General features: G+C 35.3%; 1 protein-coding gene across 1 annotated transcript in view; it reads left to right on the plus strand.

Annotated features, from left to right (window-relative positions):
• Nucleotides 1-2,627, plus strand: part of C3H21orf62 (chromosome 3 C21orf62 homolog) — a 30,033-nt gene extending 27,406 nt beyond the window's left edge. Inside the window, exon 2 of the mRNA XM_051984956.1 lies at nt 572-2,627. Coding sequence (XP_051840916.1) covers nt 618-1,307 — 690 coding nt within the window. The 5' untranslated portion in view covers nt 572-617 and the 3' untranslated portion in view covers nt 1,308-2,627. The remainder of the gene's footprint in view (nt 1-571) is intronic.
• Nucleotides 2,628-25,699: the final 23,072 nt, after the last annotated feature.

Raw genomic sequence — 25,699 nt, forward strand, 5'->3', positions numbered from 1 at the left:
TAAAAGTTTACTATTAACTAAACATTTAATTGGTATTTGTGGTATGTTGTCTAATATTTAACACTAGGGAGAATGTGGGAAGCAATGAATTCAATGAAAAGCTTTGTTCTAGATTTTGTCAAATTCTGTTTTAAGAGGGCAAGGGGGGAAAAAAGTAGTTCATGTTTAATGGATCAAATAGTTACTAAACATTAACAATTATATGCCTGTAAGATGTATTACACAAATAGTTCAAAATCACTCATTTTCCCCACAGATAATATAAGCTTTTCTCAGCAATTACATGGCAGACTTCAGCTCTGGCATTTTCTCGCCTTCATTGGCACATTTATTCCAATGACAGCTGCTATCAGTGGGTGGTGTCTTGGGCTTTTCGAAGACACAATAAAATGATTGTAATCCTGTGTGGGTTTCTGGGAAAAGCTCTTTGCCCATGGTTTGGAATTTTCAGCATTCTCTACCTTCGATAGAACCAGAAACTGAAGGCCAAAACTGGGATATAAGTGCTTCATTTTCTCATGTTATTTTCTTAAGAGGAATTTGTAGTGACAAGGTTATTTATTTTTCCCAGGTGGTTGGCATTGGCTTGATTCACCGAATGAAAGACAACCCAACAAATGAGTGTCATTGTATTATCTGTGAAAAAGATGGCTCTGCCCTTTGGTCAACACCTCCTTCTAATGAGCTTCTTTGGCTTTTTTGCATACAGCAGCTTTGTCAGAGGTGAAAAGAACAACACACTGATTTTCACCAAGGAAAACACCATTCGAAATTGCAGCTGTTCTGCTGATATACGGGATTGTGATTACAGTTTGGCCAATCTGATGTGCACTTGTAAAACTGTTTTACCCTATACAATAGAGCAAGCCAGCTATGACAGTGATCTGACTATTTGGTTCACAGACATCACTGCACTGGGCTTCCTACTGAACTTTACATTGGTTAGGGATCTGAAGCTTTCTCTATGTAGCACTACTACTCTCCCAACAGAATATCTGATTATTTGGGGACTGAAGAGACTTCGAATCAACACAGAAGTCAAGGATCAGTTCCCAGAACAAAGCTTATTGATACACAGCAGTGATGACAGTGATTTTAAGGAAGATAAGCCTAAACTGCCCACAGATAGGCAAACATTTTTATATGTATCATTCTTGGATACAGCTCTTTTCAATGGGGAATCTTCTTTGAAATCATACAGCATTGAAAATGTTATTAGTATCACAAACAACTTCCCTTACCTTTCTTACTTCAAAATGTTTTCCATCCCAAGCAACAAAAGCTATATTGTTACATTCATTTATTGATATTGTATTGTGGTCAGTTTTGATGCATATATTAACAAAATATGGTTAATCTGTACAATGTATATCTTTAAAGAATTTGTGTCTTTGCAAATACCAATTTACAACTAGCTTCTTCCTTCCCCGCCAAGCCACTGATATTTCCTTCAACCCATATTTCCATCAGACTTCTGGGGAACCATGAAATCATAGATCTAGAACTGAGAATTACTTCATAAGCTATCTAGTCCAAATTCTTCATTTTATACAAGAGGAAAATGAAACCTAGAGAGATTAAGTAACTTGTCCAAACTTATATCAGAGATGGAATTTGAACTCAGGTCTTATTTGAAACCTCAAAATAGCCCTGGGAAATAACTGCTATTTATTTGCATTTTATATCTGAGAAAACTGAGGCAGATAGAGATTAACTGATTTGCCCAAGCCTCACAGGTTATAAGTGTCTGAAGGTGGATTTAAACTTGTGATTTCCTGACTCCAGGTCCTCTCTACTCTACCACATAGATGCCTCTAACTACCTTTGGCTCCAGAGCTCATGAACTTTCCAAAATAGCATGATGTATTGCCATAGAAGCCATTTGGGGGTGGGTGGGTAGGAAATGGAGCATGCATGAGCCTAGAAATGGAGAAAGAAAAGAAGGTATGAAAAACAAACAAGGCCTATGTAATTGAACCAAGAAACTACCAGAAGATACTTTCAAGGACTCTTTCACTCTACAATTTCCAACACCTGCATTTCCACCAGATTGAAATAAATTTGGATTTACAAACTTCTTTTTTAAAAATTCTGAGAGGTGAAGGGCCAATATACTAGTCACATATTACTGTGAATGTTCAGTCAGAATGCTTTCATCCTAATATCTAGCTAAGAACAATTGCAGTGAGGGAAGGAGGGATTTAGTTGGGGGGTCCTGGTGTAAGAGAGGTAAGTAATGGTAGAACATGCTGCACTTTGAAAATTAGAGCAAGATTGGGTAGAAAAAAAAAGTGGAGGTTCCTTGAAGTCCCTGATACAGAGAAACAGCATTAGGAGAAGAGAGAAGTTGCAAAGGAGATAGAAAGAAATCTTTGCCCATTTAAACATGTGCTCAGGTCTGGCCCTATCCAGGAAAAATGGAAGAGGATCTCTTCTTCCTTCCCCTTCATCCTGTATCACATGATCAAGATGCTCTCAAAACCAGTAAATAGGCCAATCATATTAAAATGTATTTGAACAAAATCCCTTTTAAGAAGTGATGTTTTTCATTTATTATATTTGTATTCCCAGCACCTAAGCACAGTACTTGATATCCAGTGCTTAATAAATGCTAATGGATTACGGAATGTTTTGATTGATTATGTACCATAGTAAGCAATTTAAAAAAGAAAAAAAATTTGAGATCTGTGGTCTTCTTCTTTCCCCTCTTCCTCTTCCTCTCCCTGTCCCTTTTCCTCTCCCTTTCCCTTTCTTTCTCTCTCTTGCATATATTCGTTTACATTTCTATAGAGATAGAGATATGAGAAGAGAGTTTGAAGGACTGGATCAGACAAGCTCCAGACAACTCATCAAAGAAAATTAAGATGACTTTACTTCCATAGGCAGAAAACTACTATTCACAGATGGGCAATATCAGAATTAAGTTTCATGTGCAGATAACAGACTAAAAAAATATAGAGCAAAAGTTAAAATCAACATCAAATTAAACAAAAAGTTAAAGATGAAAACACTATAAATAAATGCAACAATTTAACAATCTCAGCCTGTTAGAATTGGTGATAGGAAATGTTTTTGTTTGTCCTTCATTCTCAAAGAGAATCATGATATCAGGGAAATGAAGCCATGGCATGCAAGTGAATTGGATTTAAGTGAGGGTGGGCTGAAATAGGAAATATATAAAAGAAGAAATAGGTACTAATCTTAATTGTCATCATTTTCTGCAAAAGTTTAACTGACATAAAACAATTATAATGACAAGTAGACTAAAAGATTTCAGAAACTACTATTTATTAGATTCTTACCATTCAAGGAGAACCAAAAGCAAAGTCAATTTATACTCAAAGTTAATTTGCAAAACACTGTCAAGTAAGATGGTGAAAAATAATGAGCAATATAACTTCATAAAATAGCAAAAATCAACAGAAAGGAAAATAAGTCTACAAAACTCTTGACATGGGATCCAAAAGAGCCACATCATCCCAAGAACATATAAAGATGAAAATAACAAGATGACCACAAATAGCCATAAAATGAAATAAATTGTACTACATTTCTATAATCTAATTATCAGTGACAGAAAAGACTACAATTGCTTTTAACTTTTTAGATCTCAATGAACTTTATGTAAAAATGGCACTTAAGATAAATGCAAGAACAGCCAGATCAAACCTACATATATGATGAAAAAAATCAATTCAAGAAAAGGATATACATTTTAAAGAACTTAAGAATTATTTTTTAAAATAGATCAAGGAAGAAAAAGATACCAAAATAATCAGAAAAAAGCATACAATATTAATATACAAAATGGCAATCAAAAGAACAATACTTTCTTATCTGAATTGAAAACAATTTTTATGAGAATGAGCTCAGTAAGTATTAAAAGAGTTTTTTATTTTAAATATTTAAAATATATTATTAAAAATATATAGGAAGGAAAGAGGTAAGCTTTCACTTACAATTCTACAGCAAACCACATGATTATGGTCACACAGTTGACTTTAAGGTTAAGAGAATATGAGGTCACACTTTTCCAAAAAAAAAAGTATCAGGGAAAACACAGTTTAAATAGCTAGTTAATATTATTCAATAATCCAGAGATAAATGTTTACCAAAGGTGTATATCACTGTTACAGAGAAGTCATTCTGTAAGGTGTAAATGAGTGCCTTATTGATGATGGGGTCTTTCATGTGCTCTCTTTGGAGATGTTACTCTGTTGAAGGCTTCTTCTAAGACATCCATGATTGATCAAAAAAATTAACAATTCATACAGGAAAACCAAATGGGCAAAAAAACAGTCATTGTCTGCATTATGACATGTATTTGAATGGCCAATCCATTGAGTTTATCAATATACATGTGTGTATATAATTAAAACTATGTGAACATGTAGTTATATATATGTATGTGTGTGTGTATATATATATATATATATATATATATATATATACATCAATTATATATATATATACTATATATGTGTGTGTATGTATAGGTATGAGTATAAGTATATATTTATGCTATTATTGTTAGTCTTTCATTATGAAAAAGGATCAATGACATCAAAGGGTGACAACTTGTGTATCAATTGCATTTATACGAGGCAAAGTTGCACAAAGTTGTCAGTTGTACTCTCTTCCTGTTCTTACATTGCTATCCCCCAGACCCAATGTTTGCTGAGTAAGTCACTTAGCTGGGTCCCCTGAGTCTACTCTCTGCAATGTCACACTTAAACCCTCTTTGGAGTAAAATTGCTAGGAAAAGGAAAGAGGGGAAAATTTTTGTTCTCACCTAGAGGCAACAATATTTCCCCAAGAAGACAGTTGGATCTTTTAATTGCCAGGGATAAATCTCTCTCAACTGGGAGGGCACCTCCTGTTTGTAGTGACTTACTAGAAAGTTTCTGTATGCAAAGATGGCAGGTATATGGTTGATGCTTCAGTCAATAACTAGCTTCCCTCTAAGGCAACTTGGTAATGCAGTGGGTCAGGAAGTCAGGAAGTCTCAGCTTATAGTGAGTTCAAATTTGGCCTTAGACTATTTACTAGCTGTATAACCCTGATTGTCTCAGTTCCTTATCTGTAAAATGAGCTGGAGAAAGAAATAAGAAAGCACTCAGTCTCTTTGTCAAGAAATCCCCAAAAAGGGTCATGAAGAAAACAAGACTGAATAACAATAAAAACTGCCCTATTAATTCTATCAAATTAATCAAGGAATTCCTTCATACTTCTTAAAGAAGCTACAAATTGTATAAACTTCTTTACACTCTTTTGCAAGCTAATTTTGTACCCCTTAAAATTTAGAAATAGGTCACTCAGGTTGTGATCCACTCAAGGTTTCAAAATCTTTATGAGGTATGCATTGATTCTCCCAAAATCTAAAAAATCTAAAAAAAATTGATCAGAAAATTCCCAATTTATTTCTCCCAGCATAATTAGAAGACCCAGTCAAAATAAATAAATGTAGTCATTTTTCCTGCTTCATCTTCACTGCTGCCTATCTCTGACTCCTTACACTTTAAACTCTTTTCAGATATTATAAGCCTAAAGGGTTTTCATAAATAAGGATGGAAACAGCATCCTTAAACGTTAAAATTTGTATCAATAACACTATGCCCATGAGACAAGGATTAAAAGAGGCAAAAACTGGGGAGAGAGAAAAAAAGGAAGTAGTTGGGGAAAAGTGAGTAAAAGAAAATAATGAAAATTTATGTTGACCTACAATGACAACAGAATGAATTATATTAGATTATTTGCCTGGTACCTTACATTAGGTACCCCTTCTTTGGGATGCTGAGATTGGGTGAGAAACAAGTTAACTAAGAAAATATATAATTAAAAATTACTCATATAATGGAATTACTTTCAAATTGAAAAACAAAAATCATAATTAGAAACACAAATGACAAATGTTTGGAATTTGGAATCTGTTTGAAATTCATGTTTTGAATGTTATTTTGATTTTTCAAGTTGTGTTATGTTCTGAGGGACATGAATTGACTATTGTAAATCTGGTTACTGAGTAGTAATAAGTCATTCTATTGCACTTGAATAATTCAGTTGTACTTTTCTTAAGAAAGATTAGTTACTTTATTAAGAACGTATGTTTGGAAATTAGAAGCCTATTTAGAGTTCACAAAAATGTAAAAGTCAGACTTTATTCTTAGTTTCTATGTTTTTCTTCAACTTCCACCAGAATATATATCCATCTTTTATTCTACATCTCAGGCTGCTGTCTAGTAGTTTTTTTTCTCCCAGATCAAATATTTTCATCCTTCAAATTCAAAGGAAATTCTAGGAATTCATTTCCCTCTAGAATTAGTTTTCAATTTTTTAAAACTGTGATCCAGTAGATATTTTTCCAATAGTTTTTCTTTGGAGCATCCATATAATGTTTTGTCCAGCACTTTATCTGATCAGTGAGAGATGGTTTAAGCTATAGTCAATAGTCAGAATAGAATCAAGGTAACTAGCCAAAAGCATTTGAATTATTAGTTTGTGGATTGTAAGTACCAAGTTCTAAGTACCAAGTTATGAGATATGACATAGATAATAGAATTGGTCCTTTAAAAAAAGAATCCAAAGAATTATTCCATATTAGCAGTGGAAGAGAACTTAAAGATGTAGGCTCACCTTACAGTTAAAGAAATCAAGATCCAGCTAAGTGAAATTGACACTCAGCAAAGAAGTTAATGTGGTCTTAAACTGCATGAAGACAGCTATAGCTTCTGGAAATAAAGCAGGAATATTGTCAGATCACAACTAGACTATTATGTTGTTTTGGGCACTATAAAAGATAAACTGGAATGCATCTAGAATAGAACAAATGCAATAGATAAAGTTCTCAAGTGCAAGCTCTCTGAAAGATTAGTCCTAGGAAAGGGAGATATTTAGTATCAGATGCAAGCTCTCTGAAAGATTAGTCTTAGGAAAGGGAGATACTTAGTATCAAGTGCAAACTCGATGAAAGATTAGTCCTAGGAAAGGGAGATATTTGGTATCTAAAAAAGACTCAGATTTGACAGATCTTTGGTATTTGGAGGGCTGTCATGTAAATGAGTTATTAAATGTTTTCTCTTGGCTCCAGAATTAGAAACAATGGATAGGTGGAAGCTGCAAAGAGGCAAAGTTAGTCTTAATGTAAGGAAAACCTTCCTAAAAATTAGAACTATCCCTAAGTAAAATGGGATAGCTTTGTACAGTATTCAAAGATTCAATAGCCTTGTATGGTCTTCAAAGAAAGGTTCAATAATAGTCATTTGTCACATGTAGGATGAATTCTTTTTGGGGGGGTAGATTATATTTCATCACCTCCAAAACCCCTTTAAGCTACAAAATTCTATGATTCTGAACTGACTTGCTCAATATCACACAGATGGCATAATAAAAAAGTTGTGATTTGAACTCAGATTTGAGAGCTTTTTCCATAACATTAATCATCACTGTTTTGGTTGTATGAATATCACATTTATTAGTCTTGTATATAAAGTTGTGATGACAAATGTATTGCATACTCAAAATTTCCAGCAGACAATAACACACAGTGGAGACAATTTGCAAGTAGAATATGGGTGGGGAAGGGAGAGTGGCTTTAAGCTCTCTCCCTAAAAGTCTGCTTACTTTTAAGAATTGTCTCTTCTCTAATCCCAGGAATTATATTTCTTAACTGACAAATGTAAAGAAATGTATACCTTAGCACTTTGTTATCAAGGATAAACAGCTTGATTTGGAAGCTACCAGATGGGGAAAAGATTGGGGGAAAGGGATCAGGATATAGTGGTAGAAGTAGAGAGAGTAGCATCCTGGGCAGTGATCTGGGATCTTTATTCCCTTTTCTTGGCATGGCATGTACCGTACTCCAAACTGAGTATCTTGACATTTATCCAGGCAAAGTTTGCTTGTTTCAGTCACAAATTTTGCTATTTATAATTTTGTGTATGTGCTTTTTAATCTCATTACTAGAACCCTATTTTTTTAGATGTGTAAGGATTCTTAGTCCTGCACATTTTCCCCCCAACTGCCTGCTGTCTATCTCAACTCAGATGACCTGCTGATAACTCAGATACAACATAAACAAAACTGAATTTATCATCTAATTCTCAAGCAAACTCTTCTCCTCCTAACATATCTCTTTCTGTTAATTCTTGAATAATCCAGATTCAAAGTTTATAATCACTTTTAATTCTTTTTAGTTCTTCCCCCAATCCAATAAATTAGTCCTAAGGACTCCATTTTTATAACAGCTCTCACATGTTCCCCCTCCTCTTTACTCCTACAACAATTATCCTTGATCAAGAATTTAATTACATTTCAACTAGATCTATCCCTTAGCTCTACGTAGAAAGAACTTGGTTTATCATATAGAAAAATGAAGGTATTATCAAGTTCAAATGTTTACTCTTTAATTAGGGATATTTGCCAAGATATTTCTTTATCCTCTTTTATCTCCTATTTGCCAAAACTTTCTTTTTGATGCCATGTATAATCCATGTCTTAGAACCCTCAAATCCTGACCCCAAAAGATTATTTACGTTTTGGCTTATGTTCCCACAAAGAGTTTATTCTGGGAAGCTTCTGAATATGATTCACAAGTAGCTCTTGTTTACATGGATTTGGGTCAATTAGGTTTCCCTCCCACCCCAATCCCATACAAGATAACAGTAGTAATGGATGTAGGATAACATATGTTTAACCCATCAGAAAATACATAAGATTAAAAGAACTTAAAAGTATCCCTAAACAAATACATCTATTCCTTCCACGTTGCAACTTCCCTCCATTACAATTTCCATATGTTGTGAGTTAGCATAAGAAATTAAATGGGAATTTTTTTTTTGGGGGGGGGGTTGAAGAAGCCACAGATGACACAGAAAAAAGTTTAAAAACTCAGAAATGCATCAAATATATGTACAGTATTGTATATCAACATATTTTATCTTTTCATACCTTAATAATTCAGACTTTTTTCTCTGGTATGAAGGGAAAACCAAAACATTTTAAATGGACTTTCTAGAACTGTGGAGAATAAGGAGGGCACACCTCTAATTGTGTGTGTGTGTGTGTGTGTGTGTGTGTGCACATGCGCATGAGCGCATGTATGAAAAGCCTTTCCACCCTTTCTTCTGAGGAATTCTGCAAAAGAAATATGAAAGGAAAGTGAGGATATTTTGTCAGCTCCTTTTTACAGGCCATCACAAAAAAGGTAGCTACTCCCAAAGTCTAAACTCCCAAGAGTCCAAGTCAACAAATTCATTGTGGGGGACAGTCCCAATCATTGAAATCTATTCCCTAGGAGGCATAAAGGAATGGCTGAAACAACTAATTTATCATGGAGTACCCTCCATCAGGAGACTCAATGAGATTTTTCCCCCTCTGCCTTTTCAAGAGGTCAATGAATATGTCCAAGGTCAATTGGGAAAAAAAATAGCTGCAGGTTTATGATTCTTACATGTTTTAAATATATTCAAGGCCAATTTTTGGATTCAAAAAAAAAAAAAAACAAAGGGTTAACTCAGAAAAATAAAAAAATAAAAAATACCTAGCTACCATCACTGAATTAACTGTCACCAGTCAATGATTACAATCCAGAGTAGAAAACTTGATAGGAAGAAAAAAAAATCTAAATAAAAGAAAAACTGGTAGGTAGTTTTTGGGAAATTGTTGAGAATTGATAAAATAAAATAGTACAGAAGATAATCAAATACTATCCAAATACTTCAAATAAGGAAAGAGGGTGGATCCTTCAAACCACAAACTACTTAACTTGACCCTGAACAAGTCACTTTCCCCCTTCAAATCTCAGGTTTCTGTGTATAAAACAAGCTTGGACAAATTCTCTGTGCTTGTTTCTTCATCTGTAAAATGACATCTTTTCTAGCTCCAAATTTATGATCCAGTGATCCTTGATTACCTCAAAAGTCCATTTCAGCTCAAAAGCTTTAATTCTATGATTCAAGGAAAAATTTAGAATTATGAAAAGTTTTGTGAGCATTTATTGGTCAACAAATATTTATTATGTTCCTGCTATGATATTGGAGATACAAATAAAAAAACTGAGAGACCCTGCTCTCAGGGAGCTTACATTCTTTTTTTTTTTATATTTTATTTTATTTAATAATAACTTTATATTGACAGAATCCATGCTAGGGTAATTTTTTTACAACATTATCCCTTGCACTCATTTCTGTTCCGATTTTTCCCCTCCCTCCATCCCCTCCCCTAGATGGCAAGCAGTCCTATATATGTTAGATATGTTACAGTATAAGGGAGCTTACATTTTAATAGGGGAATGTAACACATAAAGAAGGATAGCCAAAAAAGGAAATTTTGTATAGGCACTCATAAGGATAGTGAATGAAGCCATAGGGCAACATAAGCTTTCCAATAGCGATGCTATTGGTGGTTTAATTATGAAGAAATAAAAGAAAGGAAGTAGGGAGAATGAGGTAAATAGAAAAAAAGCACTCAATAGACGCCGGCATTTTGTTGTGTGATTAAAATGGGATATAAATATATCTAAATATATTGTTTCATCATGAATATCATGCCACGTGATCTTTTTTTTTTTTTTTGAACATGAGGAATGGCTTTTGATTTTGTAAATCAAATTTCAGCAAAGTACTTGAAAAAGTCTACTCTTTTGAAAAAAGAAAGAAGGATTTGGTCTAAATCAATGGTGTCAATTTTTTTTTAATTTAAATTTTATTTTATTTAATAATAACTTTGTATTGACAGAATCCATGCCAGGGTAATTTTTTACAACATTATCCCTTGCACTCGCTTATGTTTCGTTTTTTCCCCTTCCTCCCTCCACCCCCCCCCCAAGATGGCGAGCAGTCCTATATATGTTAAATATGTTGCAGTATATCCTAGATACAATACATATTTGCAGAACCGAACAGTTCTCCTGTTGCACAGGGAGAATTGGATTCAGAAGGTAAAAATAACTGGGGAAGAAAATCAAAAATGCAAATAGTTCACATTCGTTTCCCAGTGTTCCTTCTCTGGGTGTAGCTGTCTCTGTCCATCATTTATCCATTGAAACTCAGTTAGGTCTCTTTGTCATAGAAATCCACTTCCATCAGAATACATCCTCATACAATATCGTTGTCGAAGTGTATAATGATCTCCTGGTTCTGTTCATCTCACTTAGCATCAGTCCATGTAGGTCTCTCCAAGCCTCTCTGTATTCATCCTGCTGGTCATTCCTTACAGAGCAATAATATTCCATAACATTCATATACCACAATTTACCAAGCCATTCTCCAATTGATGGGCATCCATTCATTTTCCAGTTTCTAGCCACTACAAACAGGGCTGCTACACACATTTTGGCACATACAAATGGTGTCAAATTTAAACAGAAATAGATCCCTTCAGGCTGAAGATGAGGTGTGAGAATTGAGGGTAAGAGATCCCCACTGGTTGATGTTGCAGATTCCTTGCAAAAGAAGTTTGTGGCAAAAGGGGATTTATTTGCACTAAGACAGCTTGCTAAGAAGACAGCTTTCTTAGTGGGCATGATTAGGATGATTTTTGCAAAGATAGGTTGACAGACCCCCACTTATATCGAGCCAGTGTTGGCTTGGAGCTGGGGGGGCAGTTTGAGCCACTCAAAAGGATAGCGACTATGCTCCAGGCCGAGATTTCCAATTGAATGGGAGTTATCTGGGAAAGGTGTGCTCCTCCCAGGGTTTGAGAATTCCCCCAAAGGGTTTACATTCAGGCTCCCCCAAAGGTTAAAGGTGACACAATTTATATCAAGGCCACACACTGACTTAAAAAATAGGAAGTCAACATGAGTTATATTATATTGTATTTTTATTTATTTTGTTAGACATTTCCCAATTACATTTTAATCTTGTTTCCTAGAAATTTGGTGGGCTGCTTACATGGGAATTTGAAAATCTCAAGACTTTAGATAATGGGGTACATTCTGAACTTATTGAATCAACAAATCCAAAGAGTAGTCATTAACAAAGAGGTATCAACCTAGAAGAGGGAATTCTCTAATGAGATGCTCAGAGATCTGTCCTTGCTGTTCAAACTTTGTCGATAAACATGACATAATTTTTTAAATGTGCAGATGACACAAAATTGGAAGAGATTACTGATATTCTGAGTGCTAGAATTAAAAATTTCTCAATAAGCTAGAACAATGAAGCAAATTTACTAAGTGGAATTAAATACATGCGTAAAGATATTTATTGTGGATACTGCCATTTCTGAGAAAAGTTTAAAATGATCATTAAAATATTATAAAAAGAGCACAGAAAACACTTTAACTAACAAATATTTGGTCTCCTTCCAAACAAAATGACATGACAGCAAATGAATATAGTGTCTTTTGGGGTTGCCAAAGAGATATAGATACTGGGTAAAGATAACTGTTGATTAAGATAAAAATATTCACAATTTAGCCCTTCTCATTCCCAAGACATGGGTAGGGCAACTGGAGATGAAGGAGAAGAATAGTGTTTGGAGTTTTCCTGCCAGAATGGGAAGAATAGGAATGGGGCCACAGGAAAGCGGTGCTGTCAATACCAATATCAATAGCCAAGTCAGAAACTGAAAAAAGTATCCCAGGAAACTGTAAGAAAAAGACTAGACATGGTTCCTGTAACACCAAGCTGAAGGAAAGGGATTAGGTGATCAAGCCATGTTTCAGTCATAGAACAGGTGCTGGCTTTTGCTAAATTTGTTCAAATTGTTGAGATCAAAGATAGTAATTTCTCATGGTCCTGCTCCCTTTCTCTCACCTCTCCTTCTTAGAAGAATTGGCATATTATCCCCAAATTATCATTTAATAGTTTTTGTTTGTTTTCTGCTTCTCTTTGTTTTTAAAGCTTATTTTCTAATATAAATGAGCAACTAGGTAGCACAGTAGATAAAATGTCAAGTCTTCAGTTAAGAAGACTCAACTTCCTGAGGAGTTCAAATCTGGCTTCAGATACTTTCTTGCTATGGGCAAATCATGTAATACTGTTTGCCTCAGTTTCCTCATCAGTAAAATGAATTGGAAAAGGAAATGGCAAACTATTCCAATATTTTTGCCAAGAAAACCCCAAATGAGGTCATAAAGAGTTGGGCACAACTGAAATGAATGAATAATAATATAAAAGTATAATTGACCCAGTCAGTAAAGTTGTATGACTTCTTTAGCTTTTTCAGCAGCATATTAATGGCAGCAAAAGAGTCAAAAGGATGGAAATAATCTTGAATAGGACTTGGCAAAGTACTAGCCAAAGAACCAAGGACTGAGAATAGTGGAAAATTTAGAAATGAAATGGTTTACTAGATTATTTCTTTTTTGGCAAGGCAATTAGAGTTAAGTGACTTGTCCAGGGTCACATAGCTAGTAAGTGTTAAGTGTCTGAGGCTGTATTTGAACTCAGGTCCTGTTGTTCTATCACTGCACCATCAAATTGTAATTGTTCATGGTCAAGAAGACTGAAGAGAGAAGAGACTATAACCACAGCAGAAATGATGGTTTGGGAAATGATGGAAATGGAGGGATTTGAAATCATGGTGAGGATAAAGACTAGGTATAGTAGTGGGGTTAATGGAGAAGGAAAGAGAGAGGAAGAAGGGGAGGGAAAGAAAGAGGGGGAAGGGAGAAAAAGAAGGAAAGAGGGGGGGAAGGAAGGGAGGAGAGAAAGAGGGAGGAGGAGAGGGGGGAAAAGAGACAGAGACTGAAAGAGAGAGAGAGAGAGAGAGAGTACAACATGTTTACAAATAAATACAATATGTTCCCAAAAGTCTTAGTAGAGTTTTAAACTTATTTTCCTTATAGCAAGGAAAATTGAGGAGGGACAAACTCAGGAAAAAATATAAAGAGAAAAATGGCACTTGAACTAAGGCTAGAAGAAAAACTAGGATTCTGTGAGGCAGAGATAGATATGGAGTACTATACATTCTGGGGCAGCTAGGTGGTGCAGCAGATAAAATGTCAGGGCTAAAGTTGGAAGACTCATCTTCTTATGTTCAAATTTGGCCTCAAACACTTACAAGCTGTATAATCTTGAGCAAGTCACTTAACTGTTTACCTCAGTTTCCTCATCTGTAAAAATAAACTGATGAAGGCAATGACAAGCAATTCCAGTATCTTTGCCAAGAAGACCCCAAATAGGGTCACAAAGAGTCAGATGTAACTGGAATAATTGAACATACAAATTCCAAAATAAAATATGGATGATTGTTGCATCACAGAATTACATTTTTTTCAAAACTCAAAAGCAGTAAGGAAAATACAATGTAAGGAAAGAGAAAGAAATAAATTGCACATGGCGGCCCTCTTTGTAGTGGCCAGAAACTAGAAACTGAATAGATGCCCATCAATTGGAGAATGGCTGAATAAATTGTGGTATATAAATATTATGGAATATTATTGTTCGGAAGAAATGACCAACAGGATAATTTCAGAAAGGCCTAGACTTACACGAACTGATGCTGAATGAAACGAGCAGGGCCAGGAGATCATTATATACTTCAACAACAATACTATATGATGATCAATTCTGATGGACCTGGCCATCTTCAGCAATGAGATGAACCAAATCATTTCCAATGGAGCAATAATGAACTGAAGCAGCTACACCCAGTGAAAGAACTCTGGGAGATGATGAAGAACCATTACATTAAATTCCCAATCCCTATATTTTTGCCTGCCTGCATTTTGGATTTCCTTCACAAGCTAAATTGTACAATATTTCAGAGTCCAATTCTTTTTGTACAGCAAAATAATGGGTTGGTCATATATACTTATTGTGTATCTAATTTATATTTAATATATTTAACATCTACTGGTCATCCTGCCATCTAGGGGAGGGGATGGGGGGAAGGAGGGGAAAAATTGGAACAAAAGATTTGGCAATTGTCAATGCTGTAAAATTACCCATGCATAGCTACACCCAAAGAAAGAACACTGGGAAACGAATGTGAACTATCTGCATTTTTGTTTTTCTTCCCGGGTTATTTATACCTTCTGAATCCAATTCTCCCTATGCAACAAGAGAACTGTTCGGTTCTGCAAACATATATTGTATCTAGGATATACTGCAACATATCCAACATATAAAGGACTGCTTGCCATCTAGGGGAGGGGGTGGAGGGAGGGAGGGAAAAAAAAATTGGAACAGAAACGAGTGTCAATATAAAGTAATTATTAAATAAAAATTAAAAAAAAAATTAACCATGCATATAATTTGTAAATAAAAAGCTATTAAAAAAAAAAGAAATAAATTGCACAACTGAAATATATATATATATATATTCAGTTTTATTTTTATTTATTTGTTTTTTATTATAGCTTTTTATTGACCCTTGCAAAACCTTCTGTTCCAACTTTTCCCCTCTTTTCCCCCACCCTCTCCCCCAGATGGCAGGTAGACCAATGCATGTTAAATTGAAACATATATTTCTAGGGCAATTGTCTAGGCATGGGCTCAAGCTGGGAGGGAAAAAAAGATTTTTTCTGAGTTTAGAATTGGTATGAGAGGGGGCACTCCACCTACTTCCTCTTCCCATAATTGCTTTCCTGCAGTCAGCTTAAAAGGAAAACCAAACTATTTGCTGAAAAGTTAAACCCAATGGGAAGACTGAGGAAATAACTGGGAAGTAATGAGCCAATGTAGAGTCCAAGGCCAAGCCACTAGACTTCTTTAGCACAGCAACACCTGATACTTTTACCCCCAGTAGAAGTGGGAGCATAAGTTAGGAGTTCCCCCCCAAAAAAAATGCTCTGAGGGCTTAGATCCTATTTTATTTTCTATTTCTTTAATTTTTTTAAAGCAAAATTTTCCAGCATTCTTGCTGTAAGCATCTACCCTATTTGCAAAAATTCTATCTTAAAAAAATATTTCTGTTACTTTAATTTTCCTTTGATGCATTGAATTTAGAGTAAAATTTATTGGTATTTGAGGAAGAATTACTTGTTTCTGAATTTTATAAATTTGTGTGCAATTTTTAAAAGAACTTTTATTTCTTTCTCACTGAGATTTTGCAATCTAAATCTTTTTTAAAAAATCATGTTTCTATTTTGAATTTAATTGTTCTTCATTTTATTTTCTAGCCTATTATAAGTATTTCCCTCTATTTTATTCAAACTGCTATATTCCAATGTCAAGTTTAGATGTGAAAGTCAATTCAATAAAGTTAATTGTGCCATTAAATTAAATTCAATGCCTGTGTTAGTGTCAAAATGGAATATTCAATTGCTACTAATTTACACATTTGCTCCACAATTACTTGAAATTGTCATTTGCTTAGATGGTTGCTTTACTGTATCACTGTTATATGTTTGGTTTATTGCCATTGTAAATTGTTGGATACTGCCATGATGGATCAATCTATTGAACAGCTGGGATAAAAAAGAAGGCAGTAGAATAAAGAAGGATTAAGAATTATCATGGAATTGGCAGGTATATGATATTGAAAGGAGGAATAAATTAATCAGTGTCTCAAAGGATTATCTCTGAGGCCAGTAGGAGTCATAAAGTCTGCCAAGTTGCCACAGGTCTGCCAGCAAGTGGCAGACTTATTTGCAGAAACTTAAATATCATGGTGATAGTGAAACACCATACAAAACATAAATTCCATTCATTGAATCTACATTTCAGCATAGTGGGGATTGCGGTGTTCTCTTCTATTTTATAATATATGATCGTTCTCTGGGATCAGGTTTCTTGGGGAGGTTTTCTGGAGACAGCCTTAGTTTCAGTTCAAATCAATAATCACTTCAAATACAGCCAGGAGTTAAAATCCAATCTTTTACTGTCTCTTCCAAAATAGCTTGGTTAGTTTTCTTAGAGGCCTGTCTCCCTCTTTGGTTCCAAGAGCTCTTGCAGCTTCTCTGCCAGCTTCTGTCTCCAGCTCAACTCCAACTCCTGGCTTCTCAATCTCCAACTGATGCTCCCCTCTCAATCTTTTCAACTGAACCATCCTGACTGAGCTCAGTTGTTTTTATATTCTTTTAGATGTGTAAACTCAAAGGTTGACTCCTCCTCTGAGAGTGGAGTTATGGAGGGTGTGAATTTGGATATCTCATATTGAACCCTGAAATCTCCCAAATGTGTGAACTAATGTGTGAGCTAATGTGTGAACTCTCAAAGGTGTTAACTTAAGTATTGTTTCCATCAACTCTAATGAGTTAATACTTGTTTCCAGTTCTGGCCCATAACATCTCCTTGAAGGATCAGATCAATCATACTGAACCATGCTAAATTAGATAATTATTGTCTCTATCAATTTTAATGACTTAACACTTTGTAAAGATTCCAACAGGGATAAAGTCTTCTGTTGTAAGTATCATGGATTCCATATTTCAGAGGCTAGTAGAGATAGGAACAATAATGCTTGAAGAAGAGAAATCAATCAAATAGGAATGAGTATGAAGTGACCTGCTACATCACAAAATATTAACAATCCAGTCAGACAGTTAAGAACTTCTACAGAATGTGGCAAAGTTTGAAACACTGTTAGAATAAGTGAACATAATGAAAGGTAATCACAAAGACAAATATTTCCACTGGGAAGTCTTATCTATAAACAGCTCAGAAATATACACTAGTATATGAGTTACAGAAATAAAGCAAGACAGCCATGCCAAAGATAGAGTTAAAAGCTGAAGTCTGAATGAAGAAGGGACCCCAAACTCTAAAAATCCTTGAAGAAGAAAATCTCCTTCAATTCTGCCTCAATGGGGGGCCACGCTGGGGGAAAGAAGACAGTTTCATTCCATTATCTAGGTGGGATTGGTTCTAGTCCTTAGCAAAAGAATTCCAATCCTATTCAATTAAAGAAATTCATTCAATTCAAATTCGAGTTCAAGCTGAAAACCCAGCTTGTAGATGAGCCAACTTGGGCTGTCCCAACCCCCACTAAGTCCCAATAAAATAGCTGACTTCAACAAAGGGCTTTTGTAGATGGACCTTGGTAGCTCTCTTTGCTGCCAGGACTTTCTGTCCACTAAGAACTGCATTCTCAGTGCAAAACTCCATTTTCCAATAGATCTGCCACTATAAAAGTCAGTCTCTTGGTAAAATGATTTCTATCTAACTATAAACTTTCATTTTGCAATTAATAATTTGGGAATGAATGAATTCTTTCACTCCTAAAACCTGTGGCTGATTTAAAGGGGATTCTTAACAACTCTCTTATAGCCACTAATCTAGACCACTCAAACAGCATCATGAAGACCTTTCAAACTGGATGAAAACAATATTGTATGGAAAGGTAATGAGACAAAGGAATGGTATGTATTGGGCTAACATTCAAACATCACCATCTGCAGACAATTAGAATGGCTTCCACTATAACTGGGGAGAAGATAACTTTATGAAGGATAGATGTACTTGTGAGAAGAATATAGCCTTGATGCTGCAGAAGCTGATGTCTTCTGAGACCAAGCAAAGAAAACAAGGCTAGGGAAAGAAGTCGCTCTAGAGACTGAAATATGGTCTCATTTCTTACTCCTTATGAATCTATTCTATCTATAGGATTCTGAACAAAGGAACACATAAAAGAGTGACAATGTGATGCACCATTGTCTTGAATAGTAGATTTCAATAGCCATCATATTTCAATCACAATTTGGAGAATTGGATAACAAAAATTACTAATATATGGGATACATCAAAGTGAACCTGAAATATTGCAATGAAGTCATTGGTATCAACAGGACAGTGTACTTGTGGCTCTGGTATTTCCAGATCTGCCATCTATTAACGGAATGTCAATACTGATTGGAAATAATTCCAATAAACAGAAAGATGGAATGTAATACCTATTCATTTTGGCCATCCGTGCAACATATATAGAGGTCTACAGAAGAAAAGACAAGTTGTAATGGTGAACTATTGGTCAAGTAAGATGCATGCATGCAGATGCTTTGGCCAGAAATTCTATAAGCAGAATGAAGACTATACAATAGATAAATGATGTGGTAGTAAAGGCACAAGAAATAGTAATATGAAAGAGAAATATGAAGTAGATTTGGGAGAGCATAGTAGTTAGTGACATGGAACAACCCTGACAAGACATCCATCACAAATAACAGAGATCTGCCATTTGTTTATGTAAAATAACTCATGGGCTCAAACTAACTACAACTTTGCAAGGCAGCATCATAGGTGATTAAACAACTTGCTTTTAGGAGGCCAAGATTTTTGTAGTTCAGAGGGAAGAGAATAAAATAATGATGGAATCTAAGGAGTGACAAGGTTGTGTATTAAGATATTGAGACTGTTTTAAAGATGTGGGAAACTTGAGTTCCCATCAAGCTGTCTCAAGTATGCTAATCAAGACGATCTCAGAGGTTGAAAACAGGATGGATGGATTAACAATGGACTCCATCTTCACATCATTCTATGCAAATAGGACAGTTGGGGAGAACTGAACTTTATATGATTAATAGGAATAGAATGAGCTCATTTTAACAATTTCTGAGAATAAGCTAGTTTAGTTTACATCATAAGGAGCTTAGTTATAAACAAATTGCAATACTACTAAGAGTTTGGATTTCTACCATACAGAATACTAGTACCATATGTGAAACTTGTGTAGTGGAAGGAGAACATTATAATTCCCATTTCAGCTCAACTGACGTAGTCACAGAATGTAGACATACATAATGAAAGTTTTAATACAAAAACAAAATGAGTCTGCACTCTGATTCCTTTAAGGAGTGTGAACCCTTTAATGACTCAAGAAGGGAAAAATTCCATTGTCGAGAAAATAAATTAGGCAAGGTGGCTGTCTGAATGATAGAGTACCAAGTTCCCACACATATTCCAGCAAAAACATGAAATTCATACCAGATTAAATAATCCTCAGGAAATTCATTGAGAAACTATGGTAAGTGAATAATTTCACCCCAGAATTGCACAAAAATGCAGCAATTAGAAAGGGGGTCACCAGTAAAGCTAACATCAATAGCAGCATCTGCACATGCAAACAAATCTATAGTTGCCAGAGATAGCAGAAAAGGGCCAAAGACACATGTAGCCTGGTAACTTTGTGTCAAATCAAAGCAAGTGAAGGGTCCTCCTGAGAAAAAAACTATAAAACCCAGATTGGGAGTCTTGGAAGTTCTGAAAGTGACTAGTGCAAGTGAGTTTAGAGCAAGCTACACCTGGATTCTCTACCACTCTGTCCTGAGACACCAGAGGAGAACTTAAAGATCCAGCACTCCAATCTCAAAGATTCAAGTGGAGTCTGATTTCCAATCCATGGAGAAACTTAGAAGACCTAACCCTACAGATAAAAAATAAAAATGCTGGGGTAAAGAAGTGGAAGGAGGATAGGTAGAATCAAAAAAAGTGGTAAATCTTACTCTGAAAACCAGAAGAGACCAAACAAATTAATGATTCATGAGATAGCAAGTAATATTAGAAAAACATTTTTTTAAGTTCAAAAGGACTCAAAAAGGCCCAAAAAAACATTATTTTGGAGGAAAAAAAGCCTAGCTATCACACATCAAGAAATTACAAATGAAAATGGTTCTGATCTATTAAAACTAGAGGGTAGCATTAGAAAAAAGAGAGAATCCTAGAAACAAATCTTCAAAGTAAAAATCTCAGAAATGTCAAAGCCAAAATTCAGATTTTTTTTAAAGTCAAAGAAAAAATCCTGTTTAAGAATCCAGAAAAAAAAACCCAGCTCAACTGAAAGGAACCAGTCAGGATTATACAAGACAGAGAAGCTTCTGTTAAAAACAACAAACATTTACTAAGCATTCACAATGTGCCAAAATACTGTACTAAGCACTGGAGAATACAAATACCTCCTGTTCTCAAGAAGTTTACATTTTAATTGAGGAAGTCAATACATAAAAGGGAAATTTTAAAGGGAAGGGGAAAATGATGTAAAAAAAATAGAAAAATACATCAACATTAAAAAGAAACCTAGAAAGATAAAAATTTTAAACAACTGAAATAAGTCATGTGATATAATGGTAACATTCTAATAGAAAAGAAGTGTCCCTTCAGAAAATTCATATCTTCCAAGAGCATTAAGGGAGTGAAATAAGAAAAACAGAGGGCCTGGAGGTAATTTGCTTCTATTTTGAGGATTTAAGAAGGGGAAAGAGAAGGTAGAATAAAAAGAATATACTACGGAAGCAAGAGGTAATAATAATCAAATATATGAAAAGAAACATATATAAATTTGTAAGGGGAGGGACAGTGAGCATTGGATGAACTTTATTTGAAACAAAAGAAACAGTCTTAGTTTGATAAAAATGCATAAATTTAACAAGGAACCAAGTGGAAATAGGGAGGGGGGGAGGCAGAAGGAAAGGAATTTAGAAGAAAGAAAGTTATCAGAAAGAGGGCAGTTATGTGGTGAAGTGGATAGAGCACCAACCTTGAAATCAGGAGAACCTGAGTTCAAATTTGACCTCAGACACTTCCTAGCTGTGTGACCCTGGACAAGTCACTTAACTCCAATTACCTCAGCAAAAAAAAAAAAAAAAAAAAAGTTACCAAAAAGGTAAAAGTTATAAGCAAAACAAACTTCCTCATCTTGAACCTAAGATTAGTAGATGGAAAAAAAGAAAAAGAATGTGGTTGATATAACATGATATGGCATCTGGTGATATGCTTTAGAAGCACGATGTTAGGTTCGGTCTTGTGAAAAATTCACAATGGTCATTCTCTTTGGCAAAAGGGAGATTTATTTAAAAGAGATTACAAACAAAATGAAAGGATAAAATATACTAGGAATGGCAAATATGAAATAGAGTGGGAGAGCATATAAAAGACAAATTCCTTTGTGGAACTCATAATTATCCAGTAGAAAGGGAGCACCCCATGAGGTTGGGGCATAGAAAACAGATACCACATGGCATGGGAGAGGGGTAAGGGGAAAGACACTGAAGCAAAGTTCCTTGGCAAAGGAGAACTTGGCAAAGGAGTGCAGTGGCAAAGGAGTGCAAATGACTTGGCAGTCCTTTGGTAGACTGACCCTGACAAAGGGAGCCTGAAACTGAAGGGGGGACCCCGAAACTCTCTCTCTGAAACTCCTTCAATGAGAAAGTCTCCTTGAATTCTGGTCTCTGTAAAAGACCCTGCTTGGGGGAAACAGGAAAAACAGTTTCATTCTGTTATCCTGAGAGACGGGACACCACCTCCATTGATAACACTCGCTACTGATTAAGCTCTCTGTTGAGGTGAAAATTAGCCCAGAGACACTGATTCGGTTCCAAGATTCTCTATTCTGATTCCGAAATTGCACCCAGCCCCCATCAAGAGCTAGCCTAGACTTCTATTATAAAATGAGCCAACTTGGGGCTCAGTCCTTACAGAGGACCTAACATGCCATGCCATGCTATACCAAGGAACCTCTCTCCCCTTTGCATAGCTATAATCTTCTGCCCACTGAAACGATATTCTTTCAGTGTTACCCTCTTTATTTCTTTCTTACCTATTTCCCTAACAAGATTTTATACCTCTCTGTCAGGATTTCTCTGCTAGAAATTTTACTTCTCTGTCAGGACCTTGCTACCAAGGAAATGAGTTGCAGATCACTGTCATGAGGTATCTCAAAAGAATTTTCAGACTTGAACCTATATTCAAGTCAAGGGGCAAAGTTTATTGCAATTTTAATTGCAATTGAAGTGGGCTAAGTTCCAAAAGAATTTAGCAAAGAACCAGGAGCAAGGAGACAAATTTATGTCACTGAGATGCTAATTTTATGGACTACAAGAAGAACTGAGAAATGGTCTTAAGAATTTGGTTATCACTGACCAGTAGCTCTAGGACTAAGGCCAGAAGACTTTAGAATCATTGACAGACAGAATGTCAGAACAATAGCACTCTAAGGTCAGAGAATCTTGGGATCACTAATACATCTTCCCTAAAGTCTAAGGGAAGAAATATTATATTCCTAGGCCAGAAGACTTACAATCATTGACAGACAGACTGTTAGAACAATAGTACTCTCAGATTGGGGAGATCTCGAGATCACTGATTCTAAAGCCAAAAGATTTTAAAATCATTGACAGATTGTTAGAACAAAAGCACTCTTAAGGTCAGGAGGGACCTCCTTACTGCTGTTTCCCCTTGAAGCTATACTCCCATCAAACTGATGCCCAGTGAAGTGAGCAGAATCAGGAGAACACTATTCCAAGACAATATTGTAAGAAATACAACTTTGAAAGACTTAAGAACTTAATCAACCATTTCTCCAGAGAACCTATCATGAAACATTGAAGTGACTGATATAGTGATGGTAGGTACCAGATGATGTGATTTAGAAGAAGCACTAAATGTTCAGGCATCTGAAGAGTTCACAATGGCCATTCTCTTTGGCAACAGTAGATTTATTTAAGTGAAGAGTTTACAGACAAAATGAAGGGATATAATAGATATCAGGAATAGTAAATATGAAATAGAGTAGGAGAGCAAGAAAATGATTTTAGCAATTAATGGTGGAAAAGACAAATTCCCTAGTGGATCTTGCAATTATCCAGGAGAAAGGAAACACCCCATGAAGTTGGGGTGTGCCCTTAGCTGTCAAGCTAAACCTTAAAAAGGATTTAGCATCCTAAAAGAGTTTATTAGCTATGGGAAGCATAGTGGGATTTGAGAGGAGATAATAATGGAGGGATGAGAGGAAAGACACCATGAAGCATGATGGGAGGATCAGAGAAAAGACATCACATGGAGAGAAGGGTTAGGAGAAGGACAGAGCAGAGTGCCTGATCCAAAGGAATACAGCAAAAATGATATGGTGCATAAGCAGATTTATGGGGAAAATTTAACCTTAGGGACATGCCTGGGATATCTGACAGACATATTTGGGCTGTTCATGACCTCCACAGAGGGTGGCCCTCAGGGGTTTGACATAACTTGGATTTCTGATTGCCTGACTTCCACAAAGAATGGGACCACTGAAATAAACTGATTTCTTATCAGAGCCTTTTCCCTGCCTGTTCCAGGGAATACTTTTATCAATGCTCCAGTATCTCTCTGCCAACTGTACCCAGCTACTGAGAATCTCATCAATATTAAATAAATCATTTCTCCAGAGGACTAATCATGAAACATGTTACAGATATCTTGACAAAAAGATGACAGATTCCAAGTACAAAAAGAGAGGTACACATTTTAAGAAGCTTTGTCTTAGACCCAAAAACTAAGGCTGTCAGAATGAATAAGTAAATAAAGTCAGTACCAAGTAGAAACATTCTTCAAAAAAAATAAAAAAGAACAAAAAAGTAAAATTGGGTACACTCTGCCTCTAGAATCTTAAATAGCTAAATTCTTAAGAGTTCTAGTCAGTAACATGGAAGATAAGTGAAATAGGATAGATATACATGACACAATAATCGATGACTATAGTAATCTAGTATTTGATAAACCCCAAACTCCAGCTTCTGGGATAAGAACTATTTACAAAATTTGCTGGGAAAATTGGAAAATCATATGTTAGAATCTTGGCATAAATCTACATCTCATACCCCATCCCAAAATAAAGTCAAAATAGGCATGTGATTTGGACAGAAAGGGAAATACTAAAAGCAAATTAGGAGAGTAAGGGATAGAACTAGAGAACATTATGAAATGCAAAATGGACAACTTTGATTACATTAAACTAAAAGTTTTTGCACAAACAAAATCAACCCAACCAAGATTAGAAGGGAAGCACAAAGCTAGGGAAAAAATTTTATAGCTACTGTTTCTGATAAAGGCCTCATTTCTAAAATAAAGAACTGTGAATTTATAAAAAATCAAGTCATTCCCCAATTGACAAATGATCAAAGGATATGAAAAGGCAATTTTCAGATGAAGAAATTAAAGTCATCTATAATCACATGAAAAAATGCTCTAAATCTCTATTGATTAGAGAAATGCAAATTAAAACAACTCAAAATATCGTCTCACGTCTCTCAGACTGGTTAAGATGACAGGAAAAGATAATGATAAATATTGGAAGAGATTTGGGGAAACTGAGGCACTAATACATAGTGAATGATCCCATCATTCTGGAGAGAAATTTGGAACTGTGAACAAAGGGCTATAAAATTGTGCATACCCTTTGATCCAGTGGTGTTACTATCCAAAAAATTCATAAAGGAGGGAAAAGAATCTACATGTGCAAAAATGTTTGTAGCAGCTCTTTTTGTGGTGGTAAAGAATTGAAAATTAATAGATGCCCATAATTAGGGAATGGCTGAATAAGTTATAGTATATGAAAGTAATGCAATATTATTGTTCTATAAAAAATGATGAACAACCTGACTTTAGAAAGGCCTGGAAAGATTTACACAAACTGATGCTGAACAAAACAAGCAGAACCAGTAATACATTGTACATAGTAACAGCAAGATTGTGCAGTGATCAACTATGATCTTGGTTCTTCTCAGCAGTTTAATGATCCAAGGTGATCCTAATAAAATTTTTTACTCCTGAGGCAATTGGGGTTAAATGACTTGACCAGAGTCACACAGCTAAGAAGTGTTAAATGTCTGAAACCAAATTTGAACTCAGATCCTCCTGACTTCAGAGTTGATGCTACACACTACACCATCTAGATGGCCCCCAATAAACTTTTGATGTAAAATGCCATCTGCATTCAGAGAGAGAACTATGGAGCCTGTATGTAGATCAACACATGCTACATTCACTTTTTTAGAAATTTTTTTCTTCTGTTTTTTTTCCTCTCTTGTTCTGATTTTTCTCTCTCAATATGATTCACAAGG

The sequence above is a fragment of the Antechinus flavipes genome, chromosome 3, assembly GCF_016432865.1.
Source record: "Antechinus flavipes isolate AdamAnt ecotype Samford, QLD, Australia chromosome 3, AdamAnt_v2, whole genome shotgun sequence".
Taxonomy (NCBI): domain Eukaryota; kingdom Metazoa; phylum Chordata; class Mammalia; order Dasyuromorphia; family Dasyuridae; genus Antechinus; species Antechinus flavipes.